This window comes from Rattus norvegicus, chromosome 12 (genome assembly GCF_036323735.1).
Source record: "Rattus norvegicus strain BN/NHsdMcwi chromosome 12, GRCr8, whole genome shotgun sequence".
Lineage (NCBI taxonomy): Eukaryota > Metazoa > Chordata > Mammalia > Rodentia > Muridae > Rattus > Rattus norvegicus.
Window position 1 is genome coordinate 51,737,818 of NC_086030.1, and position 14,850 is coordinate 51,752,667.

A 14,850-nucleotide genomic window follows, 5' to 3' on the forward strand; every position below is an offset into this window, starting at 1 on the left:
TTCCCAACAATCAAATGGTGGCTCACAATCATTTATAATGGGATCTGATGCTCTCTTCTCGTCTGCAGGTGTACATGCAGGTAAAGCACTCATATACATAAAATAAATATTTTTAAAAAGGGTGGCCTAATATTTTTTTAAAATATTTTTAAGAAGTGGTACAAAATTCTGAGTTTTCATTTCTCTTGAAAATGGGACGACTGGATGTTCCATGGTGACCTGGCCTGGGTGGACTTAGGGTTTTACTGCTGATGACGTTTAATTGAGGTTGGCTTAGAGGTTTAGAGGTTCAGTCCATTATCATCAAGGTGTGAGCAGGGCAGCATCCAGGCAGGCCTGGTGCAACTGAGACTTCTACATCTTCATGGGAAGGCTGCTCTAGCAGAAGACTGTCTTCCAGGCAGCTAGGATGAGGGTCTCAAGGCCCACGCCCACAGTGACACGCCTACTCCAACAAGGCCACACCTCCTAATGCTATGGGGGCCATACCTAAACATAGCATAATGAAAAATACATTTAGTTCAATTTACAAAGCCCCCGTAGTCTATAACAGTCTCAACAATGTTAAAAATCCAAAGTTCAAAGATCACTGAACTGTAATCCCCAAAGCAAAGACAGGGAACCAGCTGGGCAAACTCCAAACTCCGCCATCTCCACGTCTGATGTCAAAGCGTTCTTCAGATCTACAACTCCTTTTTCATCTCTGTTGACTGCAACAAATGTCTTTCTCCTGGGCTGGTTCTACTCCCTGTTAGCAGTTTCCTCTGGCATCTTGAACATCTTGGGGTCTCCAAGGCAACTTCAGTGTTACAGCTTCTTGTTTCAATGTCTGGGATACACACATGATATTCTGGGCTCCTCCAAGGGCTGGCCTCACTTCTCCAGCTCTGTCCTCTGTAGCACTCTAAGCTCAGGTTGATCCACTCCACTGCTGCTGCTGTTCTTGGTCATCATCCCATGGTACTGGCATCTCCAATACAACAGGGTCTTCTGCTGCAACTGGGCTTCACCAATAGTCTCTCATAGGCTCTCTTCATGGCGCCAAGCCTCAAATCCTTTGCATGACCCCTTCAGTTCTGGATTGCCAACTACAACTGAGGCTGTACTTTCACCAATGGCCTTCCATGGCCTCTCACAGTGCCCAGCCTCAGCTGCTCTTCATGACCCCTTCATGCCTTCAAAACCAGTACCACCTGGGTGACTCTTACACACTATCCAAGTCCAGCCACAACATGAGGTACAACCTTGCTATCTCTGAAACACAGCTTCTCTGTGCTCTCAGAAAACACTTCCTAGAAGATTTCACCTTAGTGATGTGGGCCTCTTCTTAATCACTGTTAATTTCTTAGCTCCATCTCACCAGCGTCAATTGTTCCAGTAGTCCCTTCTATTCTTGACTCTAAAACCAGACTCAAATGGCTGAAGCTGCCAATTTCTGCTGCTTGCTGGGGCTGGTACATGGCCCCCTTTTTCTGTTACATTATCACTTTCTGTTTTTCAACTCCTTCACTGCCTAAGCTTGACTGACCTAGAACTTGCTCTGTAGATTGACCTTGGACTCAGAGAGCTGCATGACTATCTCCTGAATGCTGGGATTAAAGGTGTGTACCGCCACACTGGGAATTAAGCTTTTCTTCACCTAGAACCTGCTCTGTCTTAGGCTGGCCTTGAACTCAGAAAACTGCTTGCCTTTGCCTCCTGGGATTAAAGGCCTATATTACTATGCCTGGAACTACACTTAGCTGGGTTGGAACTTGCCCAAGGTCACTACTCCCTTAATTCAATTTAATGTCCTTGAACACAGGATTCTGCTCCATTTCATTTCCTGGTGCTCCTTTAATACTTGAACCATATATTTTATATTTTTCCTTTCTCAGCTTGCTGTGCTTGTTTAAAATTCTCTTCATGAAACTTAACCAGAGAACTAAGTCTAGGATGAGTGTTTCTGAGACTTCCTTTGTCAATGCAATTAATCTGAGTCTCTTCACCTTAGCCTTAGGCAAACTCCTCAGATAATGGCAAAAAGCAGCCACATTCTTCACTGAAGCACAAAAAAAAAAAAAAAAAAAAAAAAAAAAAACCAACCACTTCAGACACTAAAATTCTCTAAAACCTCTTGGGCCAGGTCCACACAATTCGAATCACTCTCAGTAACAAAGTCTTCCACATTAAAGCTTTCCACTGCCTTCCAAATCTGAAGCCTCCAAATCTACATTCTTCCAAACAGAAGCATGGTCAGGCATATCACAGAAATACCCAACTCCTGGTACCAACTTATGTCTTAGTTAGGGTTTTACTGCTGTGAACAGACACCATGACCAAGGCAACTCTTTTTTTTTTTTTTTGGTTCTTTTTTTTCGGAGCTGGGGACCGAACCCAGGGTCTTGTGCTTCCTAGGCAAGCGCTCTACTACTGAGCTAAATCCCCAACCCCCCAAGGAACTCTTATAAGGATGACATGTAATTGGGGCTGGCTTACAGGTTCAGAGCTTCAGCCCATTATCATCAAGGCAGGAGCAGGGAAGCATCCAGGCAGGCATGGTGCAGGAGGAACAGAGTTCTACATCTTCATCTGAATAAAGGCTGCTAGCAGAATACTGACTTCCAGGCAGCTAGGACAAGGGAAGCTCACACCCACAATGACACATCTACTCCAATAAGGCCACACCTCCTAATGGTGCCAGTCTCTGGGCCAAGCATATACAAACCATCACAACTGTGGACCCTGAGAAGCTCTAAGGCTCAGGTTTGGCACAGGGACTTCCTGGTAGAGCCACTGACGAGGGTTCTAACAAGGGACAGAATGCCATGTGGAAGCCAGCAGAGTAATGCAGCCACACATCAAGGGACATCTGGCCACCAGGAGCTGAGAGAGGGCAAGACCCTCTCTAGACCCTCAGAGGGACCAGTCCCAAAGCACCTTGATCAGAGTGCCTGAGTTGGCAGAGGACTATCTTCAGCAGCTAGCGAGGAGCTTTGGTGGTGGTGGCCCCAGGGCAGTACTATTCCAGGCCACCTTCCCTCTGCAACCCCCCCCCCTCATTCTCTGAACCCTCTGGTACCCACTCTCACTTCTCACAACACCTTGCCCTAAAGTGGTCTTGGCAACTTGGCTTATGGTCCCAGATGCTCATGTGACGTGCATATATGCAATGGCAGATACCACTCTGTGATCTTGACGAGCACAGAGACTGAGTCCCAGAGCAGAGCCACAAGTAGGGATTCGAATGCCCTTTCTCCATATGAGAAACAAAGACCATAGGAGACCTCTGCCAGCCATACCCACAGGTACAGCACAGCCCACATAGATTAATAGCCAGGGACCCTGGCCACCAGAGGAAGGCATCACTGAAGCAAAGCTGCCCAGGGTCAGGAGGAGGAACAAGCTCTTTCATAGCAGCATGGGTCAAGGAACCAACTCTGGCCCAAAGCCTCCAACATTGCTTCTTTGGGATATGTCACTTGCTGGACAAAAGACACTGTTCTTAAAGCATTCTTTGCTGAATGAATATGAGAAATCCCAGGACAGAGATGCTGGACCACTCAGCCCTTGTGGATGTCTTGGTCTTATAAAGGCCTGCTCTGGTCTAAGGTTCCTGCCTCCACAGACCACAGGATCCCAATCCACACCAGAAGGACAGATGGATTGCTCCTGTAATGGATATTGTGCATACCTGCTGGCTTATGACCACGAGATGGGGATGCTTCTTCACCTCCTGGCCACAGGGCCCTCCCATTGGTTTCTCATTTGAAACCAATCCTTTCCCTGAATTAAAAAGTAGTTCCTAGATCTAGAATTTCCCACAAGGTCAAGAAAATACTTCCTCTTATGCCAAACAGTTAACAGCCTAGACCATCTCTAGAAACCTCCAGAGCCACAGCCCCCACCCAGCCTTATATGCCGTCTGATCTGAATCCACACAGGATGCTCACACACCCCAGCCCTTACCAGCCAGTGTTGAACTCCACGTGGGCATCAAAGAAGCCAACGATGGGAGCCGTGGCCACCTTCCACCCCTGCAGCCGGGCACGGATCAGGCCTTCCCGACGGCTGTTACGCACAACCTTCACGAGGCCTGGGTACCTTTTGTGAACATACTGGTCCAGATTGAACTTGAGTTCCACTGAATGGGAAAGATACAGTTTGTTAGCATGCTGCGCTGGCAAGAGCCTGAGCTGTGTCTGGGATGTTTGAGCCCTGCTCCCAAACTGGAGTTTCAAAAAGTACTGGGTTGGGTGATATCCAAAATACTACACAGGGCCCCCCCCGTCCTGTGAATATGGACAAAGTAACAAAGGTGACAAAAATAAGAACAACTCAGGTCAAAGTGATAAACGCAGCATAGGCAGCAGGACCCGCAGTTGAGCTACAAGCAAGAATGAAGACCTTGTGCAGAAGAGGGTATGGTCAGCCAGATCTTTACACACAGGAATGAACTCCTGTGCAGATGAGGAAGCAGCCAGCAAGGTCCCTCCACACAAGGGAGTCACTTGGTGATGATGAGATAGGACACTCTCTTTGCAATATGGAGGGACTGTGACACAGTATAAAGTGACACATACCAGACACTAACAGACAGTGTGGTTTGGTTGTCTTTTTGACACGTCTTTAGGTGTCGAATCCATGGAGGGGCAGTAGGAAGGTGCTGGCCACTGGGGCAGTTGAACAACTGGTTTCCATGAGAGCATGTCCAGTTTGGGATGACGAAAGAATTCTGTGGTCACAGCATGGTGGCCTATGCCTGTGATCCCAGAACTCAAGCAGGTGAGGCAGGAGGATCTCTGTAAGTCTGGGATCGTCCTAGGCTATGTAATGAGCCCCAAGCTAGCCTGGGTTACAGAATGAGGCTCAAAAGACACCCCCCCACACCGACAGTTCTGAGGTAGAGATGGCAGTTGCCCAACATGGATGTCCTCGATATCATTGAACCACAAGCCTGAAAATGGTTAAAATGGTAAATAAGGAAGTTTCTAGATTGGGTTAATAGAGGTGGGAGGCCCATTCTAACCATGGACGGCACCACCCATGGAGTCCTAGACTAAAAACAGGAGAGATTAACTGAGCGCTGGCATCAATCTTCTCTGTCTTCTGAATGTGGATGTGGCTAGCTGCCCTCTCTGCCTTCTGCCATGCCAGCCCCATCAGGATGCACCACACCCTCAAACTGAACCAAAACAGGCTCTTCCTTACGTTGATTTTGTTAGACACTTCCTCCTGGCAATCTGTAAAGTAACCATTGGTAGGAGCCTCGAGAGGAAGGAGCATAGAGGACTGTGTGACAATAACACAAGAGAGGAAAGGGTCACAGGCCCAGAGCCCAGTGTATTGGTGCAGCAGCTGAAGATGGGATGTCACTGGGCAAGGTGCTTTCCCGGGCTGCACCTCCAAGCTGTTGCCTGTCAACTTAGCGACTCAACTCTATGGTTTCAAGCCACCGAGAGCTGGCCCACAGATGCAGAGCTTGACAGCACTACTCTTAAGGCATCAAAGCCACGTGCTTGCCCAGCATGGATACCCTCAATATCAATGGACAGCCACTCACCATTGTCGCTATTGTCATCCACCAGGATGATTTCCTTCAGGAGCTGGGACGGTGTGTGGTTGACCACACTGTGTACAGAACGCAGGATGACTGAAAGTGCCTCGTTGACAAAGATGAAGACCACAGAGATCTGGGGCAGGTCTTCAGAATACGTTATCTGTCGGCACCTGTGGGAGGCATGGTGGTCACCAGGGGTGCAGTGGGAAGCTGGGACTGCGGTGGTCATTGTGGGAGGTCAACCTGGCAGGTTCTAGACCCTGAAGCCAGCAGAAGGGCAAAGACAAGGCAGTCACTGGAAACCAAGAAATGCTATAAGGAGCCAACCTTTGGAAGCTGTAGCTTCTCACACAGCCTGTGCCCACCCACTTTAAGCCTTTTATATCACAGGATGCTTAATGGGTTAGGGTTAGGGTTAGGGTTAGAGGATGGAGGTTCATGAGGTCTATTTGAGGGAGCTGTGCTGCCCACTCTCAGTACAGTTCCAGGGTTGTTCATAGTCTCAGAGCAGGAAGAACAGGTTGTAGTCTCTAGATATCCTGAGCACCTACTATCTGAGATCCAGCCAGGCAGACAATATCACTGTTCAGGCCATGAACAGTGAGCTCGGTGCACTGTCTATCAAGTTCCCCTGAACTGGGGGAAGTATGCAGAAACCACCTGGTTGTTGTGAACAAATGTGCTGGGGTAGCAAGAGTCCAGCATGAAAGACACAGGGAGGAAGCCTATGGGAGTGAGAGGAAAGGGCAAAACTGGGAGAACCTTGACTCTGTGGTTGAGCGGGGGAAGTCATGTTTCAAACAGAAGCAAACACAGCTGACAAATACACAAGGGTGTGACAAACAAGACCCAAGGGCAGAGGCAGAAGGATCGGGAATTCAAGGTCTACCCAACCTGAGCGTGCAGGCTAGTTTTATGTTAACTTGACACCAGCTAGAGAACCATAATGGTGAACAGATCTCCATGAGCCTGGCCTCTAGGCAAGGCCATGGGATATTGACCTGATTAATTATTGATGTGAGAGGACCCAGATCACTATGGGTGGGGCCGTCCCTGGACTGGTGGTCCTGGACTGTATAGCAAAGCAAGTCGAGAAGCCATGAGGCGCAAGCCAGTAAGCAGCACCCCTCTGTGGCCTCTGCATCAGTTTGTACCTCCAGGTCTCTGTCCTGCTTGAGTTCCTGCCTCAGTCTTCCACTGAGCCATTACCTGGAAACTTAAAATGAAATAAACCTTTCCCCAAGTTACTTTTGGTCTTGGTGGTTTATCACACCCTAAGATACTGGTATGCTTAATATTCTGCCTCAGAATAACAACAATAAAAACAAAAAACAAACAAACAAACAAACAAACAAAAACCCAACTCAGGGGCTACAGAGAGGGTTGTTAAGAGCACTATCTGCTTTTCCGGAGGACCCAGGTTTGATTCCCAACACCCACATGGTGGCTCACTACCTTCCCCTAACTCCAGTTCCAGGGGATCTGATGCCCCCTTCTGGCCAACATGAGAAATGCATGTGGCACACAGACATAAATGCATTTATACAGGTAGATCACCCATAAACATGAAATAAAATCCAAATAAGAAAGTGAAGGAGCGAGGGAAGTCAGGCGGTTTACACTGGTAATCCCAGTTCTCAGGAGGATGAGGCAGGAGGATCGCTGTGAGTTTGAGGCTAGCCAAACCAATCCGGGCTAGACCGAGATCCTATCTCAAAACAGCAACGGATGAAAGAAGAAAGAAAAATCAGGAAATTAGGTGAAGCAAGGGACAGAACCCACGGAAAGCTGTTAAGACTCTTCACAGAAGTAAACAAGGTTTCCTTCCTAACGGGAAAGCCGTTTAAACTTAAACACACCTACCTTTGTGTGATACAGGATGCTACAGGAGAGATGTGCTGGGTGGGTACCACCCAACCCCTTTGGAAGCAGGAGTGTGTGTGGGGGGCATGGCATGACAATACGGAACATAAGGGTAGATAATACTGTGGGAGACAAAACTGTCACCAAGGGGTGGGGGGAAGACTGGAGGGGAGCTAGGGGTTCCCCTAGGTTCTCCCTAGCTAGGGAGATAGGAGATGACAGGAATCACACAACATCTCCCTAGTGCCTCCAGGGCACGTTCCCATGTGTTCCAAAGCTCAGCATCTAGAGGTGCTCGCCAAATCTGACCACCTGACTTCAGTCCCTAAGACCCACAGAGCGAAAGGGAAGAAATGGTTTTTACAAGTTGTCCTCTGACTCCCAGACATGTGCTGTGGCATGTGAGTCAATCCACAAATAAATAATATATTTATATATTAATACATTAATAATGTTTATTATATATGAGAAAAATCACAGGGGTGCACAACAGGCAGTCTCCTACCCGACCTCTGCCTCCTCTTTTTTAAAAAAAGAATTAATTTATTTATTATGTGTGAGTACACTGTTGCTATCTTCAGACACACCAGAAGAGGGCGCCAGATCCCATAACCGATGGTTGTGAGCCACCATGTGGTTGCTGGGGCTTTGAACTCAGGACCTCTGGAAGAGCAGTCAGTGCTCTTAACGACTGAGCCGTCTCTCCAGCCCCTGCTTCCTTCTCTTTAAATGGGATTTTTTTTGGGGGGGTCAGGGGTCTGTCCTTCACTAATCACGATCATAGTAACTCTGCCTCCAGGTGAGCATATGAAGTCCTGTAGGTTAATGTTTCAAAGCGAATTCAGGGAACGCAGCTCAGCCTGTGACACCAAGAGCAGCAATGTTCATTCCACATTCAGACCGAGAGTTAGAGTCAAGGGGCTCTTGTGTCATTTGAGAACAGGGACCGCATTTGCTCACTGTTACTCTTTACAGGCTCAGTCTTCCCCTGTTGGAGACGAGGACGCATTCTCTCAGCTGCGGGGATTCAAACCCAAACCATCTGGGTCAGGAGCAGAGCAGGGAAGGGACACCCCGTACACAGCATGGTTAAGGACCCAGCCTCCCCAGAGTAGTCACCGCCCTCATGGCCAGGCTGCATACATCCCCAGCCGCCTGTGTGACTTTCAAGGGACAAATACCTTGCAGCAGCGCCACATTGATATGGGCTGCGTGCGCTTAGCTATGCAGATTTCATCACTCAGACAAACGCTTCCTGACAAGACGACCTGGGTCCATTTATTCGTGGAAGGAGAAAGTTGAATGCATGATTTCCATGAACTTGCAAAGCATGTAAAATGGAGAAAACATTAGCGGACTTGCAGCCACCCAGAAGGGACCCCATGCGGGAGGAGTTTAAATGTTTCCTGCACCAAGAAATTGTGTAGCTGTCGCTGGGTCCATCGTTAGAGTCCTTGCCCATCATTTACTCTTATTGCTGCTGAAGCCCCTTCCCAAAGAGAAGATGCAGGATGTAAATAAAGTCTATTTCTCCTCCTCAGGTCCCAACAACAAACAGGCACAATTCCACGGAAGTTCACCCTGGGGAACCAGCTGGGTTTCCTTACAGAGCACAGCTTATCTACAGGGCTGTGATCCCTACTCTCAAAAGGCCACACCGGAAAGTCATCAGCAGGGATGTTGATTTCCCCACAGCCTCAGAAGAAGCCTCTCTCAGTCTTCTCTGGCCTATAGACTCTAGCCTCTTCCTGGGGCCACATGGAATCTCTGCATACCAACAGGTGGTAGGGAGACACTAGATACTCAGGTGGCCATCTTGTAATCACTCCTACCTCTCTATGAGCAGATGTAAACAGTCAAGAAGCCCAGCTGAGATGATCTTCTGCACATGGGATGGTGGTTGGTTTGCTCTGAGGACAAATATATACAACACTCACCCAGCACACAGACCTCATGGTTGTTTTCCTCATCCATGTCCTCTGTCAGGGTCTTCTTTCCTACTCCTTCACGAGAGGTTGGTGGTGGACATTCAGGACAAATACTATCTGATCATCCTGCCATGTGCTATCAGGAGGCAGTAGCTGGCTGGACCGGGATGGACTGTACCAATTCTCCTTCTGTTTCTGGGTTAGTTGTCTGGAAGCCCATGGAGTTGTCCACAGATACATGCACTTGCCTCATAGACCCTTCCACTGGCAAGGACTGGATCATGAGGGCATGTCCTGTCTCTGGCCCTCAGCCCGTCAAGGGTTGTTGAGAGGGAGAGATCCTATCTCTCCGTCTATGGGGGCCAGCCTTGGCTTACTGCCTCCACTGAGGAAGGCTGGACTCTTCTTACATTCACCATCCCACTGGGCTGGGATGTGGGCACAAGACACAGACACAGAGATAAAGACAAGGTAACAGAGAGTCAAAAGGAGAGAAAGACAGAGACAGAGGGAAATACAGAGATAAGGACAGACAGACAGGGACAACAGATAGTGTCATGCAGTCCTTTGAACAAATACAGAAATGAGTAGTTGCTGGCTCATGCCTCACACTGTCTCACACACCCCCGAGCTCTCGCTGTCCATCTCATCTCTCAGCTTCTATGTCCCATTCTGAAAGCTCAGATATGACACAGAGCTGAACCCATTCCACCCCAGTTTGGCCCTCTCCTTATGGGCACTGATGTGGGTCTGACAATGTCCTCACTACTGCATATTACAGAGAGCTATGTCTTGTGTGCCCTGGAGGTACCTTGTTCCTCTTCAGACAAATCATGGCTTACAATACAGACTCGGTGTGGTAATCTGGGCTGCATGTGTGAAAATTGTTCAGGAGGTAATGCCTCAATCGCCCTGTGTCCCCTCCTAACCTTGGGGTCCCTGGAGTAATGTGTGTGCTGAGATAACGTTCAGGACCATTCGAGACTCCAGGACTCAGAGAAGAAAAGAATGAACCATGACTCCACAGCCCCAGGGTGCACAGGAGCCAGAGGCCCCTCCCAGCTTCAGCATCCTGTCTGTCAGACGGGAAATAAACCAGAGCTTAGGTCTTCTCATGGTCAGCCACAACGTCTTTCTGGCTTGCCATGCACCAGGATGTGGTGGCTCTGTTTTGTTCCCATTCCTGGGCTCAGTGTCCCCAAGCAAAATCAAGCAGTGTGCTCAACCGTGAGCAATCAACCAACTAGTTTGCCCACCATGGCTTTTCTGTGGACATTGTCCCCTCTCATTGCTGGCACAGAGTAGGGCTTCTGCAAACCCATGGTTAGGCATGCGGAGGGCGAGGGCAAGGCTGGGAAGTAGACTAAAGGGACCCTGTGCCAAGGAGACTCAACAGGGAGATGGGAGAATCCTGCCTGAGAGATGGCAGGCGCCGTGCACTTGCCAAGCACCTGAGCATCTCTCCCCAGACGCCCAGATCAGCGGTGCTAATGGAAATGCACGAGGCTGCCCCTTGCGCCCTGGGAAAATGACGGAGGGAATGTCAAGAAGCAAAGTGGCGGCATGTCCCCGAGAGCCACTGGTTGCGAAGCAACGCCACCGGTGTCTCATGCCCGGCTGGGCCTCAGCAGACAGAAAGTTTCTCATTTGGAAACTGTGCCCTCACTTCTGGGAATATTGTATGGGGAGAAGATTCTTGGAAGGCAGGTCCTTGGGGACTGTGGTGCTGCCGTGCTTCACGGCAGAGTCCTGCCTTGCTGGGAAACACATGCTCACACAAGCAGAGCACACGTGTGAGAAACATGTTCATCCAAGTAGAGCTCACGCAGTTCAAAACCCTGAACTAGGTAGCCACCTGTGCTACTGCCTTCTCACTGCCATCTAAGAAGCAGGGGAGGAATGCCTCCCATGGCCAGAGGAAAAAAGAGAGTAAGGACCCAGAAACTAGGGGTCCCTCCTGTATCAAATTGTCTTTCACAGACTGAGTCCGTCCATCCGTCCATCCATCCATCCATCCATCCATCCATCCATCCATCCATCCATCCATCCCCCTATCCATCCATGTTGCTAGAGACAAGCCTGCCCTACAATATACCCACACCTATGCACACACACACACACACACACACACACACACACAATTTGCACATATGAGCACACATTTCCACACATGTATGTCCACATTCACACATGTACACCTGGCATTTTGTCTGAAGACCCAGACACATCCCACCAAGACCTCTCTAGTTGGCATGTTGATGGCATGTGGAGCATGTACATTTACACAGTGCCTGCCCCTACAGTTATGGACACATGGTCACAGACACATGTCCATGTTCAAAGACTGAAAGCCACAGGAACCAAAATGCTGAAAGCAAGCCCACATGCTCCACCCACCAGCCCTCTCCTCACAGGTTCAAACTCCCTTTGGAGACAGACATACTTCAATCATGTGTCAGAAGCAAGACACACGCAGAACATTCTCATACCACCCTCTCTCAAAGGGACCTCAAACTGGTTATAGGGTCACTACCTGAGTGAACCAGCCACTTGGAGACAGACAGCCTCCCTTGGCCCCACAGGGGTATGGGTATGTCCCCTGTTCTTCAGGTAGTGACAACCCTCAAACTGTTTGTGGGTCACTGGTGCTGGCAGATCTCCTTGGTCCGGGTGACACACTATGTTCTGGGCCAGTTCAGCCCTTGATGTTCTCTGTTGACTTTCAGAGCTGTGTTAAGCTCCTTGCTGCCTTAGCCCAGGCCCCTCTACAGGCCCCTCTGGATGCTCAGTGGGCCCTGGTCAGAACTCACACAGCAGGAGACGGGGACGGCAGCCCTGTAGGCCTAAGGTTGAAGTTCATACCACAGCCAATGAACTCTGTGTCCAGCTCTGCCCCCTGAGAGGAGGCCCTGTGCTCTAACTCCATTGAAGGATGCAAGGATGGTGGCTTTCATTGTCAAATTAGGTTTCATAACTCCAATCTATGTTGCCAGGGACAGGTTTGGAACACCAGAGACAGTTGCTGGGCTGGATCCTCCTGGACTCAAGGCCTTCCAGCTGTCCTTCACAACACTACCTGACTGTAGACCTAGGCGGAGAAAACTGGTAAGAATTAGCTTGCATTCAGGACAAGGACTTGCTGTCCACAGCTCCACGCCTAGTAAAAACCAGGACCAGGTATCGGGACACAGAACTGTCATTCCAGTACTCAGAAGGCTGAGGCAGGAGGACTGTGAATTTCAGCCTAGCCTGGACTACATGAGGAGACCCCTCCAGAAAACCACCACCAAACGAAACCAAACCGACAAAAAAACTATTGCACCACAAAAACGCAGGTCAAGGGTCATGTCTTCAGGGAACCTCAGTGGCCCTGAGATGCGCAGTGTCCAAAGTTCCTTCCTTTCTCTCAAGGACCAAGAGCACAAGGGTTGTGTGTTGGGGAGGGGGTGGGGTTCGTCCAGTAGACTGTACAGCCTGAACCCAAGGAGCTAGCTCAGCCTTCTGCTTGCCACACACTCAATCTGCACTTATTGGAGCTGACAGCCAAGCTGTTCCTGGCTCAGACGATGAATATGCATGGAGACCACAAACACGAGGCAGGGGACATCACGGCGGAGGCTTCTGGGGGAACGCTGTTCGCTTTGATGACACTGTTTAATTTGGATTTACTGGCCTCCTTTCGTCATCCCAGGGGCAGGCTTAGTAATCAACATCTATGTGATGCGTTTTGTGCCATAATTAAAGCTGCTGCTTAATTAGAAAAACTGTCCACCCCCAGACAAAAGGCATCCAAGGATGACACCGACTAGAAAGTGTGAGAAATCATCTGAGTGGGTGGTGTCCGCCCGTGGGTGCTGGAACACACTCACATGTGTGCATACACACGCATGCATGCCTGCAGCCCAGTTTCTGATGACCAAGCCTGCTGGTCCTGGAGGCATGTTCTGGCCATGCTGGGAGGGTGAAGCCCTTGAGGAGATCATAGACAGAAAGTTTAGGGGGAGCCTGGACTGAGCTTGCAATGATTGCTTTTCCCACTTAGCCACCCTCAGACGCCTGTCCCTAACACCTTTGCTGAGGAGGGCAATGCTCACAGACGCTGACCTTGTATTCACCTTGCTCTTCACAGGATGTCCATCACAGGCTGCACACAACAGCCTAAGGTTATAACTCATACAACAGCCATTTCTTGTCATGGCTCTGGGGTCACGGGGAGAGCAGGGATTTGGAGACCTCTTCAAAGATTCTAGGTTGGGGACTGTCACGTGGTACAGTCACATGAGGGTTAAAGTGGACAAGAAGGGGTTGAGCCCCCGGGAGGGGTGGGTGCCTCTTCAAGCATCATCTCAGAGCCTGCCCACCACACTTTGACCGTCCACCTGCATGCTCAGACATCCCACTTGCTTCTGTTTTATTTCTCAGCAGCTCCATAATGCGATTGCCCCAGTGTCTCTCCGGGCTGGTTCCCATCATGCCTTTGCTCTGATTGGCCAGGCCTGGTACACATATCTCACTCACCTGGATTAGGCCTTCTGACATATTTCATGAAACTGGACATGGGAAAGGGAGGTTCGAGAGCTGAGTGATGAAGTTCTGAGTACACTTGTCCTTGGTTCACTCTCTGGGAAGGGGAATGTCCATCAGGGAGAGCCCATAGTGGGAGGGTTCACCGGGGAGAGCCTACTGTGGGAACATCAGGCTGGGAGAGCTCATTGTTCCTTGACAAGACAAGTGGGTGACATTCTGATACAGGTGGACTGCCCAGGTCAGGGAATTACCTCCACACTCTCCATAGTCCTTTCTCACCTTCCCAACCCAGGCCGGCAGGCTTGGAGAAAGAACTTAACAGGGTTCTACCAAAGCAGGTCATAAACCTTTGCGTAACCTCAAATTTGAAGGCAGCAGCTAGCTTCCTGGGTCTGTCTCAGGATGTAAATAATTCAACTTCTGAATTTCAGAAGATACCCAAAAATAAAAGAATCAGGCATGAAAAATACAGGTTATTTTGGGAGTTAAAAAATAGCACAGCTACCAAAATAATCCCAGAGGTACAGTCTCCATTCCATTGCTGGGAGGATCACCCCAGCCCAGGCACCTCCTGGGAGCGGTTCAAGCACAGCCCCAGAGAACTGTTCCAGATTCTAGGCATTCACAGCCAGCTGGGACTCTGGGTTTTGGCCATCTTAATACCTCGGCTCATGCACAGAGCAAACTGGGGGTGAGGAACGAAAGTCCTCAAAAGCAGCTCAAAGATTGAGACTCAGGAACTCGGTGGATGGTGGTGGGGTGACCCCTCCTTTTTTCTCCCTCACTGCACCCACTGCTCTGGTGAGGCACCTCTCCAAGCTTCTTTTTTCACCTTCTTCCCCGCTCCACCCTCCTCAGCAAGCTCCTTGCTGGAGTTCTAGTCCTTAGGTCCACCAGGCAGTAGGAGAGCTGCAAACAGACCTACTACCACTCATCGACCTTTACCAGGCCCCAAGAGCACTCTGGCAGGTGCTGAGCCCTGAGCTTAGTTAT

At 49.6% G+C, this 14,850-nt stretch overlaps 1 protein-coding gene across 3 annotated transcripts in view; it reads right to left on the reverse strand.

Moving 5' to 3' along the window:
* The window catches only part of Galnt9 (polypeptide N-acetylgalactosaminyltransferase 9), a 78,213-nt gene that overhangs the window by 27,642 nt on the left and 35,721 nt on the right, over positions 1 to 14,850 (reverse strand). For all 3 annotated transcript variants that reach the window (XM_008769333.4, XM_063271393.1, NM_001122644.1), the window contains exons 3-4: positions 5,543 to 5,709; positions 3,949 to 4,123 (exon numbers count right to left, since the gene is read on the reverse strand). In XM_008769333.4, the coding sequence (XP_008767555.1) occupies positions 3,949 to 4,123; positions 5,543 to 5,709 (342 nt within the window). The remainder of the gene's footprint in view (positions 1 to 3,948; positions 4,124 to 5,542; positions 5,710 to 14,850) is intronic.